Raw genomic sequence first — 21,739 nt, forward strand, 5'->3', positions numbered from 1 at the left:
GAGGAGGAGGAGGACCAACAGGAGCAGGCTTCCCAGGGGGCTAGTGGTGACCTTTTGGGGACCCCTGGTCTTGTACGTGGCTGGGGGGAGGAGACCGTGGATGATGCAGTCCTTGATAATGAGGAAGCGGAGATGGATAGCTCTGCATCCAACCTTGTGAGAATGGGGTCTTTCATGCTGTCATGCCTGTTGAAGGACCCCCGTATCAAGAGGCTTAAGGAGAAGGACCTGTACTGGGTCGCAACGCTACTAGACCCTCGGTACAAGCATAAAGTGTCAGAAATGTTACCAACATACCACAAGTCCGAAAAGATGCGGCATTTACAAACCAGCCTGCAAAACATGTTGTACAATGCTTTTAAGGGTGATGTCACTTCAGGAACTCATCAACATTCCAGGGGCAGAGGTGCCAGTAATCCTGCCACGAGCACACCTGCAAGGACAAAGCCCTTTGGCCAGTCTGTAACGTCAGACATGCAAATGTTTTTCTGTCCAAGGCAGCGCCACAACCCTTCTGGATCCACCCTCAAAGAACGCCTCGACCGGCAGGTAGCGGACTACCTGGCATTAACTGCAGATATCGACACTCTGAGGAGCGATGAACCCCTGGACTACTGGGTGCGCAGGCTTGATCTGTGGCCAGAGCTGTCACAATTTGCCATGAACCTCTTGTCTTGCCCAGCCTCAAGTGTGCTCTCAGAAAGGACCTTCAGTGCAGCAGGAGGGATTGTAACTGAGAAGAGAACTCGCCTAGGTCACAAAAGTGTCGATTACCTGACCTTTATTAAAATGAATGAGGGGTGGATCTCGGAGGGTTACTGCACGCCGGAAGACTTGTTCTGACTTCTATGCAGCTGTCCTTCTCTTCAAGCCTCATGACTCCACACACAGCTGTCCTTTAGCGTCCTCCTCCTCCCTCCGCCACCGTTACAAACTAGGGTGCAAACCCTACTGGTTTAATTTTTTCTGGCCTCTGTGCTTCAGTGGCTGCAACCAAAAAAACTGGGCAAACAATGTCTACAAGGTCAACGTATGGCAAAAAATGACTATTTTCAGCATTTATATGGCATATTTTTTCTGGCAACTGTGCTTCAGTGGCTGCATCCAAAAAAATGCATATTTTCTGCATTTATATGGCATAATTTTTCTGGCCTCTGTGCTTCAGTGGCTGCAACCAAAAAAATGCATATTTTCTGCATTTATATGGCATAATTTTTCTGGCCTCTGTGCTTCAGTGGCTGCAACCAAAAAAATTTATATTTTCAGCATTTATATGGCATAATTTTTCTGGCAACTGTGCTTCAGTGGCTGCGACCAAAAAAATGACTATTTTCAGCATTTATATGGCATATTTTTTCTGGCCTCTGTGCTTCAGTGGCTGCGGCCAAAAAAACTGGGCAAACAATGCCTACAAGGTCAACGACGTTGACCTTGTAGGCATTGTTTGCCCAGTTTTTTTGGCCGCAGCCACTGAAGCACAGAGGCCAGAAAAAATATGCCATATAAATGCTGAAAATAGTCATTTTTTGCCATACGTTGACTCAACGTATATGGCAAAAAATGACTATTTTCAGCATTTATATGGCATATTTTTTCTGGCAACTGTGCTTCAGTGGCTGCGACCAAAAAAATGCATATTTTCTGCATTTATATGGCATAATTTTTCTGGCCTCTGTGCTTCAGTGGCTGCAACCAAAAAAATTTATATTTTCAGCATTTATATGGCATAATTTTTCTGTCAACTGTGCTTCAGTGGCTGCGACCAAAAAAATGCATGTTTTCTGCATTTATATGGCATAATTTTTCTGGCCTCTGTGCTTCAGTGGCTGCAACCAAAAAAGTTTATATTTTCAGCATTTATATGGCATAATTTTTCTGTCAACTGTGCTTCAGTGGCTGCGACCAAAAAAATGCATATTTTCTGCATTTATATGGCATAATTTTTCTGGCCTCTGTGCTTCAGTGGCTGCAACCAAAAAAATTTATATTTTCAGCATTTATATGGCATAATTTTTCTGGCAACTGTGCTTCAGTGGCTGCGTCCAAAAAAACTGGGCAAACAATGTCTACAAGGTCAACGTATGGCGAAAAATGACTATTTTCAGCATTTATATGGCATATTTTTTCTGGCAACTGTGCTTCAGTGGCTGCGTCCAAAAAAACTGGGCAAACAATGCCTACAAGGTCAACGTATGGCAGTTGTTTAAAGAGAACAGTAGATTACTAGCCAGCAAAGCTACCTAAGCTAAAATGTCCCTCAAATCCCTGCAGACTTCTGTCCCTCCAATACAGAGCAGTATCAAGCAGATTACTAGCCAGCAAACTTACTATCATCTGTCCCTGAAATCACTAACAGCTCTCCCCCTACACTATCTCTTCCAAGCACACACAGGCAGATTTTTCAGATACATTTTTGCCCTTGATCCCCCTCTGGCATGCCACTGTCCAGGTCGTTGCACCCTTTAAACAACTTTAAAATCATTTTTCTGGCCAGAAATGTCTTTTCTAGATGTTAAAGTTCGCCTTCCCATTGAAGTCTATGGGGTTCGCGAACCGTTCGCGAACCGCTCGCGTTTTTGCGCAAGTTCGCGAATATGTTCGCGAACTTTTTTTCCGACGTTCGCTACATCCCTACCACACACCTCTATTTGATAAACTTTATTTGTTTGGATTATTTTTCTTTATGTTACTTACTGTTGCTTTTATTTTTCCCTAAATGAATAGTCCAACTTATAAATGTAACGAATAGTATTCATTAATAGAGAAAACAAACAGCAGAGAAAACTGTTAAACAGAAGATCGATTGCTGCAAACTCCAGATCCAGATATCAATAGAAAAGCCCATTCAGTATCCTCATCACTTTCTTATCAATAAGTCACCCCTGTCTAGGAAAAAATCCAGCCATCCTGTCTCTGTAATGAAGGGCTGTGGTTACTGAATGTTGGAATAGTAGTTCTTCATCCCAGTGTCAGACTTGCCTACCAGAATACCAAGAAAACTTCAGGTGTACATCATACTAAAAGTTCATTTAAAGGTGAATGACCCCTTTAATTAAGGTAAAGGTATTTTACCTTAACGCTAGCGTTACTTCGCACCCTTATGCCTGGCGAATTTGCGCAACAGACGTAACTACGCAAATTCACTAACGCGCGCATTGTTCTGAACGCTACCTTTTACGCCAGACTTCCTTCACCACTTCAGACCAGGCGAAGTGCAATAGAGTAGATGGGGATTGCTTCAAAAAAAGTTTAAACATTTTCTAAGTCCCAAAAAACGCTGGCGTTTTTTCATTTTTTATGGGTGATAGGCTGAAAAAGATCGAAAAAAATTTTGGGGCTCCCCTCCTTCCCCCCTACATTTCCTAACTCATGGCAACTTAACTATACAGTGGGCACATGTGTAGGGCAAAATAAACATTTTATTTGCTGTTTTGAAGGTTTCCCAGGCTTGTGTAGTGCTGCTACATATACCTCCATTGTAACTTCACTTTGGCGCAGTATGCAAATTAAGCATCGCTAGCGTAACTTCGCTTTGCTTGGCGAATTAACGCTAGCACAACTTCGCAACCTTACGCTACCTCTGAGCGCAACTCTGGATTTTAGTGAATCTGCATAGTGCTGTCGAAAATACGCCTGGCGAAGTGCGGTGAAGCGCGGCAAAGCGGACGCTGGCACAATAACGAATCTTAGTGAATGTCCCACATGGTGTGAAGATCCAAATTATGGAAAGATCCCTTATCTGGAAAATCCCAGGTCATTCGGGATAACAGGTCCCATACTTGTATCGCAATAAGACAAATCTTGCTCATGCATTTTGCCAGTGACAACCTGACAACTGTAGGGTGATCTATTCTGTTACTTGTACTTTGCTCTAAAGCAATTATACGGTTTCAAAACAATATTTATTGTTGTTAAGTTTAAAGTTTAAACCTAGAACTTGTTATCTTTTTCCACGATTCACTCACTTATTTATGAAGGTGTTAGGGTTTAGAACAGCTTAACACAGAGGTTTAAGCTTCAGAATTATCCCACTGAGTCAATCTCTGGATTCTGCTTATGATGAAAGAACTTCCGAAGTTCCTTTGTATCTTCTTTTCGCTAATATCACCAGGTAAGTGGTTTCTATGGGTGAAAGATTATTCTATGAATGATACTTAACATTTTGCTATTATGTGTATAATTATGGCTTTTATATAAATAGGCAGGGGATCACCTTTCACTATAATGAGATGAATGGTGTGGAGCAGAGTCTTAAAATGCAACTTCTCATTCAGTCAATGTCTTAACTAGATGCTACTTGGCCTCACAGCAAATTAACTTTAGGGCCCCGAACATATACAGAGGTTGTCCTGTTTAAATTGCTCTTTATTTGAGCCCACAATACCTCCTGCCTCCCCCCCCCCTTCAGCCACAGGGTCTGCTTCCTCTGTAGTCCGGCTCTTGACTAAGTCATTCCTTCTTGGTTACTTCTCAGTTATTATATAATTATAACATGTCCCATTTATAAATAGTTCCATTTTTGTTGGAGTGCTGACCACAATTCCTTTTCAAGGCAAACTCTCAGCCATAAGACTACTGTAAAAGAAAGGAAGGGGATGTAGCCAAGATGCATTTGTAATAAGATACAGGGGTTCCCTTGCAACAGGTTGTATGTTAGGATCATACAGCTTCATGCATACAATATCTGGGTGACAAGTTAGATTATATCTATTTAATGTTGGCTTATAGTGGTACAGATGACATACAATTAATTTATTCAAGATAATGCCAAGTAAAAGTATTAGTTGCAAACTTCAACTTGAAGTCCTAGCCACAACATACAAAACCCTTCAAGAAAAAAATCCACTACCATTGTTCTGCACCAGTGATTCCCAACCAGTGGCTCCTGAACAACATGTTCCTCACCAACCCCTTGGATGTTGCTCTCAGTGTCCTCAAAGCAGGTGATTATTTTTTTATTCCAGGCTTGGAGGCAAGTTTTGGTTGTATAAAAAACAGGTGTCCTTTTTATGCCAAACAGAGTCCCCTGTAGGCTGCCAGTCCACATAGGGGCTACCAAGTAGCCAACCATAGCTCTTATATTATTTCCAGTGACTTTTTTCATGCTTGTGTTGAACCCCAACTCTTTTAATATTTGAATGTGGCTCACAAGGGTTGGGGACTAGGGATGTAGCGAACTGTTCGCCGGCGAACTAGTTCGCGCGAACTTCGACTGTTCGCGTCCGCCGCAAGTTCGCGAATAGGCGTTCGCGTCAAAATCGTTCGACCATTCGACCATTCGATCGCTAAAATCGAACGATTTTCGTTCGATTCGAACGAAAAACGTTCGATCGAACGATTAAAATCCTTCGATCGGTCGAATCGAACGATTTTCGGATGTTCGAAGTTCGCGAACTGTTCGCATTTTTTGCCGGTGTTCGCGAACGGCGTTCGCGAACACATAAACGGCAGTTCGCTACATCCCTATTGGGGACCCCTGGTCTACATACTAATCTAGTGGGACACAAAAAGAGTTCACACCCTCTACACTTCTTGATGGAGCATCTCATTGTTCAACTGGTTAGTCCTAACTATCTTTTGCTCTTAGAGCAATTAAATATGGGATATAGATTACCAATAGGCAGTCTAAGTTCACAGGGTCCTTTATTGCCATTTGGTACTGAGATGTGCTCTTACCTCAGCACTATATCTTTATCAGGAACGTACTTTACAACAAACTCCAGGCAGCATGCACTCTCTTTCCTGATGAGACTCCAAGTGAATGAACATGTCTATAATTTCCAGCAGGAACCTTCAAACCCCAAACATATGATTAATTCTGATATTCTATACTCATGCTTATGCAGACCAGTCCTCCGTCAAAGACTATTATAATGAATGGGCAAATTACAACTACCCTGCAAGCAAAAATATTATTTAAGTGTAAATATTAAAAGCCTTTTTTCCAAACCAATGTATCAGCATAAATATTTGCAAATGCAAAATTCAGAGGAGTGTGTTACACACTAACATACTAGTTTTATGTCACATCCAATATATTTTACTATATATATAATTTCATTAGTCTTGAAGTTCCCACAAATCCCTTTGTATTTTTATATTTTAGAGTAATTTTAACATTGTAATGTAGCGTTATTGTACAGGGTTTGTGTTTGTAGCACACCCTGGAATTAAAGCCATGTTTAAGGTTGCAGTGGCTCCTGTGTCAGTAGGTACAACATTGTGTTTAGGTGAAAGTACCTTTAATGAATGGTGTCAATACTCTTCTTTACATATCTTTATAATCTAACAACGACATCATAATTGCCAGAGACATAAAGTTCTGCTCCGTTAAGATATTTTTTCATTATATGGTTATCAGTGGCGTAAGTCAATGGTACTGGGCCCCACAGAAAATTATTTTCCATGTCTAGAAGTTGACTTTTTTTTACCAATATTTATTTAAATTGTTTATGAATTAGGGCCTCATGGGGCTCTTATACCTCCTGGGCTACCCTGCAGCCACAGGGTCTGCTTCCTCTGTAGTTACACCCCTAGTAGCTACTATTACCAATGTATAGCTTTAGCTATGAGGAAGCAAGGAGTAGGTCCAAAGCTATATGTGGAGGACAATCTGATACAGACCAATGACTGGCCAGTTTGCAAGTTCATTTTCAGATGTCTGACAATAATGTGTTTGGGAAACAGAAATGTACTGCTAATTCTAATGGGTAATAAAAAGAAATATGTATTTTATCTCTGGTTATTTTCAGTGGCGGAACTACCGGGAAGTGTGAGCGGGCCGTACGGAGGGGGGCTGGGCCCGGCTGCGCGTCACGCACCTGGCCCCGCCTCTAGTTACGGTACTGGTTATTTTTATGGCATTTGGTATATGATTCTGGGGAAGGATCCTCCTTCTGTTAAAGATATTATACTTACTTTTTTGGCATAATGTGCACAGGCATCTGTAAAACAGATTTACAGGGAGGCCACATAAAAATACTTTTATATTATAAATACTATATATTCTCCAGGCATTGGTAAATGACCTTCTAGTGATGCATCTTTTTGTTCAATGTGAATATTCTCATGGGTTTAATGACCTAAAGACGTAATGGAGAATTTGTAGACATAGCAGCATCTCTATTATTCAGTTGATCAGTGTATTAGTATTATTACCATCCTAGGGAAATGCTATCCCTTTTCTGTAATGTGGCCAATAAACGGTTGACGCATATCAAGTCTTGTCAAGGTTGTACTTGCTACTCACTGTGGATAATCACTTTGTCTGCGAGATAACAACATTGTAAAATCCTTTTTTCTCAAATAATCTTCATTGATAAGGAATTGGGAAATAAAGTTTATAGACTGTTAATGGCAGTTTGCATGATCCCGCCCTCACCTCTAATGCCCAGGGCCACCCACTTGCTCATATATGATTATCACCTTAAATCTACACTATCATACCCAAAGCTTGATTTTATTTTATTCTAATTAGCACCGGACCACTTTTAACTACTTTTAACTACTAAGTTACTAAACATGAACTCTGGAACTCCCGGAATTGCTTTATGTTCCTTGCTGAGTTTTCTTATTACGGAGACGATTAAACATTTCATAAATTCATAAAAGTACAGAAAGGATTCCAAAGAACTATCACAGTAAATTCACTCCCTGCATAGAGCACACGTTTGAGGGTTAAAGGATAAGTAAAGCTTTAAAACAAGTGAATGCAAAATTGATAAGGGTGTTATTCTAAGCATTTATGTAATTTACATTAATTATTTATTTTATTTTATCGGATACGTGTATTGTTAATATGAATGAATTTTGTTACAACTGCGCCACCTGCTGGTCATTTTCCCACCAGTCTGACCACCAAGTAGTCAAGAAAGTTGTCAGGAGAAAGAAAGAGGCTGCTCTGATGTTCTTCTGCTTAGGAAAGATTTGAGAAATGTTTTTAATTGTTGTATTAAGCAGAAGAGCATCATCTTTGGCTACTTGGTGGTCAGAATGGTTGGAAAATGACCAGCAGGTGGCGCTGTTGTAACAAAATGAATTCTTATTTAGAGTACATGTATCCTTTAATATCTTGGAATTAAAAAAAAATATTTATTGTAAAATTGCTTAGAATGGCACCTTCATCAATGTTAAATTCACCTACAGTATTTTACAGGTTTATTTATCCTTTAAGTGATCTTTAATTCACCTTTTTTGGTTCTTTGTGCTACTTGTATTGATCATCTGGTCATACAAATATCTCTCTGGAAACTCGATATGCAGGAAGCTCCAAATTAAGGGGAGACCATCTCCAATAGAGTCCATTTTAAGCATCAGCTGGTCTCAATTATTATATAATAATAATAAAATAATACTTTGTACAGTACATGGCGGCAACTATGCTGCAAATGGCCCACCATAAGCAGGTTTGCTCCTCACACAATTCTCAGCAGTCTACCTATATGTACTGTAAAGGACAAGTAACACTACTTGTAGGACAGCAAGGGACATATTTGGACCAATAAGGTAATTGGTTTGAAAGAGGCAGAAGGAGAAGACGCCATTCTCAAGCTGGTACAAACATCCTTAAAGAAGGTTGGAGGGACTTGCACAACCTCAACTGTGCGGTATTCCTTCGACATAGTTCCAAGAAATCGGGACAGCCTTCCATAAAAAGAGGAATTTCATCTCATAATTAGGTTTTAATCTTATAGAGACATTTTTTTTCATTCCTGCACCTTGTTAACCAAAAAGTGGAATCCAGTAACTAGAGTCAGCTATACCTTATAATTTGTCTATTTCAAGCCCTTATTAGATAAAATAGACCCATTTAGTCTCATGTCAAGTGAATTAAAGTCAGTGGGCGTTTTTTTATTTACGCCAAATGTATTGGAGTCAATGGGCATTTTTACTCTGATTTACTGCCGCATCCGAGGTTAATCTGCTGATAACCTATTTTCTATGGTAACTATACTGGTAAGTTATTATTTATTTTCTATGGAAACTATACTGGCAAGACATACTGTTATGTCTGGGGATAATATGCCCTTTTATCCATTGTATTTAGTTATTATGCCTCCTGTTTATTATCTCATGAAAAACAGATGGGAGTAACTATTTGTATAAATAATGAAAAACAAAATGTACACAGAACTTTGCAGGTCAGCAAAAATAAGTCCTTGAAACGAGCCAAAGGTAAAGGGCAGGCGGCAGACAAAAGTATATACAGTAGTATAAATCTTGCGCAAAAATAAAACACTGGATGCGCAAAGTACAAAGGGATTCCGCCCCTAAAATAAAATTAAAACATTTGGTTTGGTATGCGCTTCCGCTTACAAAATAAAATACACCTTTTTTGTGTCCCCAAATGTCTCAAAGATTCCCTGTATTCCACAAGGATCTGAAGTCAAAGGAAATGTCCCAATGTTGTATTCACAGCCGGCGATCGCTTCTTATCTTTTAAACAGAGGGAAGACAGGACTTACAAGGCAGGAGCAAGGTCACAGGAACTAGGTTGCAGGAACAAGATCAGGATACAAGAGCATAACAATGTACGTTTTAGACAAGGCAGATTTGCCAATAATCCAGCAAGATGGAGACTGGGAAGTAGGCTTCAATAGCCCTTTAACAAGCTATTACTGCAGCTGGATTGGGGTGTGTATCCTGGAAGATGGACACGGAGTCAGTAAAACAGAGGGCACTTTGTAAGAGTCAGGCAACTGCCACACTGCCTCCTGTGGCTCAAGCAGGAGGAGCAGTTGCAGTAATACAACAGGTCCTACCACCTCTGTGGGACATTCGCTAAGATTCGTTGTTGCGCCAGCGTCCTCTTCGCCGCACTTCGCCAGGCATATTTTCGCCAGCGCTATGCAAATCTTTTTCAGCCTATCACCCATAAAAAATGAAAAAACGCCAGCGTATTTTGTAACTATTTTTGAAGTAATCCCTATCTACTCTGTTGCACTTTGCCAGGTGGCGAAGGAAGTCTGGCGTAAAATGTAGCGTTCAGAAAAATGCGGACTTTAGTGAATTTAGTCCGTTGCGCAAATTCGCCAGGCGTAAGGGTGCGAAGTAACACTAGCGAATTTAGGCCAGCGTACGTTAGTGAATCGGCAAATTAACGAAAATGCGATACGCTGGCGTTAGGCACTTCGTCGTTTAGTGCATTTGCCCCTCTGTGTCTAGTCATAGTATGCTGATTCCACATTTTTTGTAATAATTATACTGGCATATCTGGGGTTAAAATGCCCATTATCCAGTTTATTTAGCAATTATACTGGCACGTCTAAGGTTAATATGCTCATTATCCATTTTCTGTTGTTATTATAGTAGCATATTTGGGGTTAAATTGCCATCGGTCCATTTTATTTAGTGATTTTACTGCCACACCGGGAGTTAAAGTGTTGTTTGATTTAGTGATTGTATTAGTATGATTAATGATTAATATGATCATTATGAATTTCCTGTAGCTATTATACTGACATGTCTTGGGTTAATATGCTGATTATCCATTTTCTGTTTGGTAAAGCTAGTATGATGTTTACTGCTGTGTTTACTTGGTGAGTGTGGGCAAAAAATCTAAAGAATAAGCAGAATCCAGTCCTATTTACTATGTTTATATTTAGTGAAATTTCTATACCTGTATTCTGTCACATTTTTTAATTAACTGAAAATTCATGAAATGTAAATGAAGAGCAAGTTCAGCATCACAGGCACTTTCCAGTTACTCGCTGCTTTATAAATCCAAAGAGCCCACAGAGTAGAGCTGGAATTTATCCAAACAGTGTTGCTCAACACAAAAGTCAACTTTTCCCGAGATTTATTTCCCAACACTACATGAGGGCCATTGACTTACCGTCTTAAACTAAACAAAGGAACCGACAGTGATTTTTCCTCATGTTTTACAAGCGATGGAAAATCACAAAAGAGATTCATATTCCTGTAAATCCTGCGCAATAACAGCACAGATGTTTTCCTTTCAAAAGTTCCACTGGCAGAGAATATTCATGGCTTTGCCTGGATTTCAACAAACACTGACTATTTCAGATTAAATATTAATTGTTCAGCTCTGTAATGTTTTACTGGGGTTATATGGTAATTACAAACACACACACACTTGCACGCACAAAAGTGCAACAACCCACAAGTCACACAGTCCATTCATGGCAAAATACCAATTTCCATTATACTTAATAAAAGGAGAAGGAAGCAGTCCATTGACATTAGCCACAATAGTGCAAGCTAGGACACTATATTTATTCTGTAGAATACTTTACCATACCTGAGTAAACAGCTGTAGAAGCTCTCTGTTTATTTAGGATAGCAGCTGCCATATTAGCTTGGAGTGACATCACTTCCTGCCTGAGTCTCTCCCTGCTCACTCATAGCTCTGAGCTCAGATTACAGCAGGGAGGGGAGGAGGGAGAGGGAGAGAGAGAAGCAAACTGAGCATGCTCAAGCCCAAGCCCTGGAGGTTTATGATGAAAACAGGGAGTCTGATACAGAAGCCCATGAGTACACTTACTTAGTTTTAGCCTTTCCATCTCCTTTAAACCATTTTCAGTTAACTTTTAACCATTGCTAAAGATTTTAATATTTAACCCAATTTATCAAATAATCAGTGGCGTAATTATAGAGGAAGCAAACTCCGCAGTCACAGGGGGGGCTGGGAAAAGGGGGGCCTGGATCAAAGGTCTCTGTTCCTTTACAGTTACATGGAACGCCCCTCTCCATCCACTCTCATACATTTGGACGGGGAAGGGGGATGCAGGCTGCTCCAGCGTTGGGTGGGGAGTAGGCGGGCATGAAGTGGGAGTGGCCGTGCGCAGAGTGGGCAGTGGAGATGGGCAGGCAGTGGGCGGGGCAGTGGAGATGGGAGAGCGGGTTGGAAAGTGCAGTGCACTGGGCCCTCTGAAGATTTTTTTGCAGGGGGCCCGGCACACTGTAGTTACGCCACTGCTAATAATATACATGTATGCATAAGTATTTATATAGCGCTTCTAGAATACAAAGCACTGTACAATTGAATTTTTACGTAATAATATAGATATAAAGATCATTAAATAAATACAGGTATGGGATCCATTATCCGGAAACAAGTTATCTAGACATTTCAGAATTACGGAAAGGCTGTCTCGCATAGACTTCATTTTATCCAATTAATCCAAATTTCCCTTTTCTCTGTAATAACTAAACAGTACCTTGTATTTGATCCCAACTAAGACACTTAAAAGACCAGTAGAATTAAAGTGTTTTAAAGGAATGACAATATAATGTATTGTTGCTCTGCATGGTGTATTTGATTCAGAAACACTACTATAGTTTATATAAACAAGCTGCTGTGTAGCCATGGGGGCAGCCATTCAAGCACAGGGTACACAGTAGATAACAGATAAGCACTACTATAGTTTATATAAACAAGCTGCTGTGTAGCCATGGGGGCAGCCATTCAAGCACAGGATACACAGTAGATAACAGATAAGTACTACTATAGTTTATATAAACAAGCTGCTGTATAGCCATGGGGGCAGCCATTCAAGCACAGGATACAAAGTAGATAACAGATAAGTACTACTATAGTTTATATAAACAAGCTGCTGTGTAGCCATGGGGGCAGCCATTCAAACACATGATACACAGTAGATAACAGATAAACACTACTATAGTTTATATACACAAGCTGCTGTGTAACCATGGGGGCAGCTATTCAAGCACAGGATACACAGTATATAAATTCTGAAGAATCCCGTTGTATTCTATAGAGCTGATCTATTATCTACTATGTATCCTGTGCTTGAATGGCTGCCCCCATGGCTACAGCAACTTGTTCATATAAACTATAGTAGTGTTTCTGAATAAAAACCCACTAGTTTTACAAGTGCAGGGCAATAGTACATTAATTTGAGTTACTTTAAAATGCTTTCATGTTTTGGTGTTACTGTTCCTTTAAGGCTTTAGATCCAAATTACAGAAAGATACGTTATCTGGAAAATCCCAGGTCCCGAGCATTCTGGATAACAGGTCCCATGCATTAGAATATGTTCTATATAATTTTCATTATATGGTCCACCTAGTGACAGACTGCAGATATTCAGTATATTAATGTGTATATACAGATTGAAAGGAAAATGTCTGTATTTAATAAAAAAGACACATTTAGTTACATGGTTTGTACAAGTATATATAAGCTGATGCGCCCCGCCAGTGTCCATGCATCAGTCCTTTGTGGAGTATTTTCTTTTGGCATGACCTTTTCCAAAGAAACCATTCAGCTTTTGAGCTTTTTCGAACACCTTCTTAAAGGGATACTGTCATGGGAAAAAAAATGTTTTTCAAAATTCATCAGTTAATAGTGCTGCTCCACTGAAATCCATTTCTCAAAAGAGCAAACTGATTTTTTTATATTTAATTTTGAAATCTGACATGGGGCTAGACATTTTGTCAATTTCCCAGCTGCCCCAAGTCATGTGACTTCTGCTCTGATAAACTTCAATCACTCTTTACTGCTGTACTGCAAGTTGGAGTGATATCACCCCCCTCCCTTTTCCCCCCAGCAGCCTAACAACAGAACAATGGGAAGGTAACCAGATAGCAGCTCTCTAACACAAGATAACAGCTGCCTGGTAGATCTAAGAACAACACTCAATAGTAAAAACCCATGTCCCACTGAGACACATTCAGTTACATTGAGAAGGAAAAACAGCAGCCTGCCAGAAAGCATGTGACTTGCAGGCACAAGTCACATGACCAGGGGCAGCTGGGAAATTGACAATATGTCTAGCCCCATGTCAGATTTCAAAATTGAATATAAAAAAATCTGTTTGCTCTTTTGAGAAATGGATTTCAGTGCAGAATTCTGCTGGAGTAGCACTATTAACTGATGGGTTTTGGAAAAAAAACATGTTTTCCGATGACAGGATCTGTATAATAAAAGTCCTTTTCAAATTAAACATGAAATCCAATTTCTATTTTTTATTAAAGCATTCATAGCTGTTGTAAACTCATTTAAAAATCTCAGCTGTCAATCAAATATTGTCTGCCCCACCTCTATGCCTAGGCATAGAGGCGGGGCAGACAATTGCTTTCACTTTCCATTCAGCACTTCCTACATGTCACTGCTCTCCCCACATTCCCCCGTTCTCTTCACCATTTAATTGTGTAGCCAATACATGGGGATGGACATCAGGTCCCCCATTCTGGTGCACAAACAAGATTCTGAGATGATACAAGACTTGTCTTAATAACAGTGTCCACAAAATGGCTCCTGCCTGCTTGTTATAATTATGAATTCCCAGACTGAAGGAAATAAGATTCAAATCATTTATATAGTGTAATTAAAGTTCATTTTGCTTGACTAATGTGATAAAATAGGATTTTGAATATTTTTTTGGGTGGCGGGTCCACTTTAAGGCTATATAATGGGAGTGCTGGGGTAATTTGTTTTGTTCAATATGTGATATAAACCACACACCTATGCGCCCAGCTGGTTTTAATTGCAACACAGGGATGAGCTGCATTCTTTGATTTTATATAAATAAATGGTTGTTCAGTGTTGCCCTGATTGGTGGATGTGGGGTTAAAAGGTGTGTTTCACTTTTAAACAATATCCTGATGACGGTCCTGTGTGGACCGAAACGCTTAGATATGTGGTTGGAGGAATAAAAGTATTTTAACTATCTATGGAAACCGTGCTGTGAGTGCTTTCTATCTATGAACTATGTAATTTTGGTAAGCACCCGGCCTTTATCAATTTGAGTGGAGTGTGCTGATTATTGGAAATATATATATATATATATATATATATAACATTATATTTGACTATATATATAGTAGAGTATATACAGTGCTTTATTAGCAGCCATTACACAACAGTAACTTTCACTTTTAAGCTGTCAGGAAGTATGAGGTCTGGGCACAGTGACATCTACAGGTCATTTGTATAAACACCACAGAACCCCTTTTAATTCTTTGGAGTTTTGTTTATCATTGGCTGAGCTTTCAAAGTAGTAACTTCCCTTTAATATATAACATGCCTTATGGAAACAGTAGTATTTCAGCAGTGACATAAAGTTTATTTGATTAACAGAAAATATACAATATGCATCATAACAAAATTAGACAGGTGCATAAATTTGGGCACCCCAACATAGATATTACATCAATACTTAGTTGAACCTCATTTTGCAAATGTAACAGCGTCTAGACGCCTCCTATAGCCTTTGATGTGTGTTTGGATTGTGGATGTGGCTATTTTTGACCATTCGTCCATACAAAATCTCTCCAGTTTAGTTAAATTTGATGGCTGCCGAGCATGGACAGTCTGCTTCAAATCATCCCATAGATTTTCCTTGATATTCAAGTAGGGGGACTGTGACGGCCATTCCAGAATATTGTACTTTTCTCTCTGCATGAATGCCAATATATTCTAATACAGGCATGGGACCTGTTATCCAGAATGCTCGGGACCTGAGATTTTCTAAATAATGGATCTTTCCATAATTTGGATCTTCATAAGTCTACTAGAAAATCATGTAAACGTTAAATAAACCCAATAGGCTGGTTTTGCCACCAAGAAGGATTAATTATATCTTAGTTGGGAACTGTTTTATTATTATTATTGGGTACTGTTTTGTTATTATAGAGAGAAAGGAAATCCTTTTTTAAATATTGTAATTATTCTATTATTATGGAGACTGTGAGAGACAACCATGCCGTAATTTGGAGCTTTCTGGATAACGGATTTCCAGATAACCGATCCCATGTCTATACACATAAAAACTCCTGTTAAAAGCCTTTTTAGCAGGGACCTAACCTAACAATCATTAGGGTAGGACTACATGGATGTTTTCGGTGCGATATTATGCGCTGCGACAAGTCGCATGCGATAAAAATAACGTAAGTGAATGCATTGACGCATGGTGTCACGGCATTGATCCGACGTGACACGACTCTCGGATGCAGATGCTGCGTCTGCATCCTACAGTCATGTCGCGACGGATCAACACTGCAACACCATGCGACAATGCATTGGCGTTTTGTCGCAGCACGTCGGATCACGCCGAAAACGTCCATGTAGTCCTACCCTAAGTGTCCTGGGATGTCAACGGGGAAGTACCTTTAGAATGTTGCAAAATCCTTAAAAACTAAAAGAAATTCTACCCAAATTGTTAGAAAGCAGGATTGTGTGATTTCTGGCAAATTGTATTTATTGCATATTTCTTAAACTTTATTTTGCAGGATATTCCCTTATGTGCATTGTTTGCTTTGCCCCCGGTGCTCCAAACTGCACAGGTAACAGTGAGACCTGCCCTGCTGGGACTGTTTGTTCATCTACTTACACAGTGAAAACCGAAGGTATGGCCCACTGATGCTGTGACTATGACAAACTAGGGTTGCCGTAATTTGGAGAAACAAGGTGCCCCAGAATAAATTGTAAATGACTCACCAAATAGTAAATGTGGTCCGGGTGCACCAGTCCCAGACCCCCAGCTTTAGGGAGCGGTACGGCAAAGGTATGAAGAAGAAGCAGGGCCAACCGGCACTCAGACGGATCCACAGGACCAGAGAAAGTTAGTTAAAAAATATATATTTTAATTGTACAAAGTTAAAAAATGTATATTTGCATCGTCATCCACCCATGCAAATATACATTTTTTAACTTTCTACAAATAAAATGTATGTTTTTTAACTAACTTTCTCTGGTCCTGTGGATCCGTCTGAGTACCAGTTGGCCCTGCTTCTTCTTCAAACTAGTGTTGCCACCTGCCTGGATTTCACCCGAACAGTCTGGGTTTTGGAAGGAAAATCCGGACAGGGCATCCAATCGCTGATCGCCACATCATCGGTATCACCCCCGAAGTCACCAGCCCTCACTTCGACATCACCGGCTCGCCCCCCTGCCCATTTTTCATGAAAAAAAAGTTGACAATCCTTTGACAAACCCAAAAGGGATTAAGGATGACTAGACAAGTGGTAAAGGTCATCCACTAAAGTTAAAAGATACATTGAAGCAAAATGGAAACAATTATTTTGACCTTTAGGTCTCATTTTTGCAAATGTCACTTCCCTTAAAGGAGAAGGAATATCATTTTACACTTGAGGGGTGTCAAAAGTTAGGCACCCTCAAGTGATTGTATTTATTAACCTGAAACCCCGGGCCGGTGCTCCTATCAGCAGAACTGCACCGGCCCGGGATTCTTCCAGCGAGCACCATGGAGCAATCCTCTTTCGGCTTCTTCTTTCTTCAAATTTCCTGGGGCAGACACATGCGCAGTAGAATGAAATAGTTTTTTCCATTAAAGTTCCTCTTTTCCCTCTACTCCGCACGTGGACCTGCAGGAAGAAAGAAGAACCCGAAAGACCATCGCTCCATGGTGCTTGCTAGAAGAACCCCGGGCTGGTGCAGTTTTCTCCTGATAGGAGCACCAGCATATATTGCCCAGATTCATTACAACACCATAGGGGTAAAATTGGTAAAATTGGCACCCCTACAGTGTCTAGACACCTTCTTTTTCATGGGCAATTCTGGCCCCTAAGCCTCCTTGAAGTGGCTCCTGTGCTGCTGCCCCCCCCCCACGCTATTACCTATCTCACACTGGAGGGGTCCAGGGAACGCAGAATTTCCAGTTTATTATCCTTGCCTCTGGCAATGAAGACAAAATCCCATGTGACAGTTGCGACTGCAAATCTTCACATTTTCTTTCTGCTATCTTTTTTTGATATTTCAAAAAGGAAAACCTTATCTGAAAAAAATGTGATCTCAGAAAAAAATGTGACTAAAATGAACTGGTTTGTTATATATTTTATCATGAGAAAAAAAATATTAAGATTTTGCCAATTCTTTCAAGGTTATTTATAAATCCCCGCAATGAAGAAATTCACCATCCTCTTTGAATAAATCACAAAAATGACCTTTACAAAAATCCAATTATTTCCTTGAGAGGCTGAAGAAATTTTGTTTTGCAAAGTGAGGTTACAGTAAGTCATCAGTAGTTAAATGTTAATATTTTGGTTGAAGTCATTTGGAGTTCAGTAAAAAAAATTCTACTTCTTTTCATCTGACTTGACAAAAACATATGCAACCAAAGTGTTCTAACATTACTACTTCAGTACTTTATAAATGGGTCCGTAAGTCAGAGAGAACAGAGGACCCCATAAATGAAAATTAACCAGTTCAAGTCTTTAATCCTATCTATAGGTACTGAAGAAGAACTGTCGAGTGAGGGTTTATCTAGCCAGTTGACCCACAGCTCCACTGAAGAGAGTGACTCGAGTCAGTACCCAAATCAGTATTAGGGACTCAAGTGTAGAAATACGGGTATAATGTGCCTCCCCAAATGTTCTCCCAGGGAATGCCTCAGAAAACAAGACACTGTATGATATATTGTACCTTCCCCAAAACAATATTGGGTATTGTGTTCCAATGTTTACTGTCAATTAGAACCCTGAACCCAAGCACCTAACAATAAGCATGAAGTATAAACAAAAAGCATTCAGTATGCACCTCCTCCAATGTACATGAAAGGTCATATTGAGATATTTTAGAGCGTTTAACTGCAGTGTACCACTCCAGAATGATGAAGGCTGCAAACTTTAGAGACTTGGGACTACTGTTCATTGGAAGTGGCATTGCACACTTATGACTAAATACTAATTAAACAAACCAGTGCTTGGGCATATACAGATATGATAGAGGCAATGTAATAATAAAACATGGGCACTTGGTCTGAAAACCCACAACAACCAATCAGCAGTTGGCATTCATTGATCACTTACTTTAAACCTTGGGTGCTCTAGGTTATGAGACCTGGTGTTTTGTCCTTAACATAAATAGACGTGTTTTGTAGCTAATGAAAATAATGCCTATAGTTGATGCCCTTTAATCACTCCCCATTCAATCAATAAATGATCCCTTTATGCTCTTTTCACAGGTGGAATCAAGATAAGTGAGTTTTCTGGCAGAACATGTATGCCCCCAGACCAGTGCCATGAACCAGGAAGTTTTAGCACAAGTAACAGCACCTTCAAGAAGGGATTCTCCTGTTGCAACACTGACAACTGCACTCCAGCTCCTCTCAAATGTAAGTATCTCTGGGGAGAACTCACCAAGATGTTTACTCTCAGTGAGACTAAAATTTCTAGAACCAGAATTTCTCAAATAGAACACCAGAGTCAGTTGTATCTTTAGCCCTTCTCAAATGTAAGTATCTCTGGGGAGAACTCTCCAAGAATTTCAACCTTGGTGAAACTAGAATTTATAGAACTGGAACTTCTCAAGTAGAAGACCAGAGCCAGTTGGATCTTTAGCTCCTCTCAAATGTAAGTATTTCTGGGGAGGACACATCAAGATTTTCAACCTTGGTGAAACTAGAATTTCTGGAACTTTAACTTCTCATGTAGAAGACCAGAGCCAGATGGATCTTAAGCTCATCTCAAATGTAAATATTACTGGGGAGAACTCACCAAGATTTTCAACCTTGGTGAGACTAGAATTTCTACAACTGGAACCTCTCAAATAGAAGACCAGAGCCAGTTGTATCTTTAGCTCTTCTCAAATGTAAGTATCTCTGTGGAAAACTCACCAAGATTAGAATTTATAGAACCGTACAGTAACTTCTCAAATAGAAAAACAGAGCCAGTTGTATCTATAGCTCTTCTCAAATGTAAGTATCTCTGGGGAGAACTCACCAAGATTTTCAACTTTGGTGAGAATAGAATTTCTATAAGTGGAACTTCTCAAATAGAACACCAAAACCAGTTGTATACTTAGTTCCTCTCAAATGTAAGTATCTCTGGGGAGAACACACCAAGCTTTTCAACCTCGGTGAGACTAATATTTCTAGAACTGGAACTTCTCAAATAGTAGACCAGAGTCAGTTGTATCTTTAACTCCTCATATACAGAAAGTGTGAACTGTTGGCCCATCCTTATGTGCATAATTTCATCCCTGTACTCCTTGCACAGGTGGTCCTTTTTTATAATTGATTTCTCATTTATTCTTATTCCATAACTTCTTTGATTAAAATACAGCAGCTCATTTGTGCTGATTGACTCAACACAGTTTGCATGTTTGGATAAAGTATGACTCAATATAATGAGGATATATGAGTAAGCAAATATTCTTCTCTTTCTCTTTAAGTGCCTGACGATAATGTTCTTCCAAATGGTCTGACCTGCCCAACGTGCACATTAGAAGGCTCTGACATGTGTGACACTGGGGAAACAATGAAATGTATGGGCAATGAGAACAACTGCCTCTTACAGATTACAAACATGACAGGCAAGTTCCTCTATCATTACAGGGATGATGTGGATAAGGAGCAGGGACACTGGAGCAGCCCTTGTGCACATGACATTATAGTGTACTTAGTTCCGCTAAGAGATTGGGGACCTAGTGTTTCTACATTGCAGGCACCCCATTATTTCTAAAACTTGACATACACCACTTACAACTTCTAAATGAAATGGCAGTTTACTGATCAGGGTTGGACTGGGCCAGTGGGACACGGGGGGAAAAACCCAGCCCAGACCTGATCCCCAACGATGCTGCCTCAGGCCACTGATCTCCCTCACCCAACACACTGAATGTAGGTTTAATTTATGTGTGCTCAGGGGTGGATGGGTGTGGGCGACCCCTGTTAGGGTGTGGGTCCCCTGGGGCGGCAGCCCCGGAGGACCCTGCACCCACCAGTACGACCCTGCTACAGATCCATGAATGGGGCAAAAATTATAGCATTCCTCAAGGGGAGGCTGGATGGCCAACAAGAACCCCAACCCTGGGGAAAAGCAAGCGGATCTATTCATATGTAGCCAGTTTTGAGTCCACCATGAGAACTAAGCATCTGCTATAAAATGATATGTTGATTTCTGTTTGGAACACTGCAATTATTGACGTTGAACAAATAAGTCTTGTACCGCAGATCCCAACAACATATGCGCCTAGGTGTATGAGTTCTGACTGTTGCCTTTATTTTTCCAAAACTATTTCCAGAAGTGTAATATTTTATCTTCCCTTTTAACAATAAAACACACATTTTTTGATGATGTTATTTCTATATTAATATAACTTCCTTATTTGTGGTTGAGCCATTGCTACATTACTACTTGACTTCCTTTTTTAATACAGGAGCATTGTCCAGCAAAGGAGTCCTCCGAGGCTGCGCCTCCCCAAGCATTTGCAGAATTGGTAGCCAGTCCATCATCGCTAATGGCATAAATGTTGAAGTCGAAATTACCTGCACTGGGGGGAGTAGTGGTGTTACCAATACATTTACCTACCAACTTGTTGTCTTTCTACTGTTCAAACTTTTGACTTAACACATCCATTAAAGAACTCATCATGATAGGCGTTTTTATTTTCTTACATCCAATTCTAAATGTGAAATGATGGCATTCAGTAGAGTTGCCTTTTCTGCGATGGTAAAATGTACCTTATTCTAAAAACATTCTAAAGGTGGGCTATTATCCAAAAAAAATTCTTATTTACACTTGAATACATTATCTAGTGTTTTCAAATATATTTATGTATAAACAAGTAATGGGGGGGGCTGTTTACAAGAAGGAAGCCAGTGTGAAAAATGCGAGAAACTGGCTTGTTTTGGTATATATCAGTTCAAATTGTAGGTGCAACTAGTAGAAGAGATGAGTCCCAGGTCCCTGTGTTGTTCTATAAGGCTTTATGGAAAGCTGCATTGGGCTGTGTTGGGTTCCTTTACTGTTACTGAGATAAGGAGAAGTTTATTGTATCTGTTATACATGCTTG

General features: G+C 40.0%; 1 protein-coding gene across 1 annotated transcript; it reads left to right on the forward strand.

The window, feature by feature from the left end:
* Nucleotides 1–3,948: 3,948 nt before the first annotated feature.
* Nucleotides 3,949–21,320, forward strand: LOC108695970 (phospholipase A2 inhibitor subunit gamma B). Its single transcript, XM_041569736.1, has 5 exons — nt 3,949–4,111; nt 16,216–16,332; nt 18,909–19,058; nt 20,117–20,257; nt 21,104–21,320. The coding sequence occupies exons 1-5, from the start codon at nt 4,057–4,059 to the stop codon at nt 21,292–21,294; spliced, it is 654 nt and encodes a 217-aa protein (XP_041425670.1). The 5' UTR covers nt 3,949–4,056; the 3' UTR covers nt 21,295–21,320.
* The last annotated feature ends 419 nt before the right edge of the window (nt 21,321–21,739 follow it).

This window comes from Xenopus laevis, chromosome 7L (genome assembly GCF_017654675.1).
Source record: "Xenopus laevis strain J_2021 chromosome 7L, Xenopus_laevis_v10.1, whole genome shotgun sequence".
Lineage (NCBI taxonomy): Eukaryota > Metazoa > Chordata > Amphibia > Anura > Pipidae > Xenopus > Xenopus laevis.

Excerpts from the sequence above, each read along its gene's own strand:
- LOC108695970 (XM_041569736.1), top strand. The coding sequence starts at position 4,057 with ATGATGAAAGAACTTCCGAAGTTCCTTTGTATCTTCTTTTCGCTAATA. Across the intron at positions 4,112-16,215 it reads CTTTTCGCTAATATCACCAG|GATATTCCCTTATGTGCATT; the intron begins GTAAGTGGTTTC and ends TTTATTTTGCAG. Across the intron at positions 16,333-18,908 it reads TTACACAGTGAAAACCGAAG|GTGGAATCAAGATAAGTGAG; the intron begins GTATGGCCCACT and ends CTCTTTTCACAG.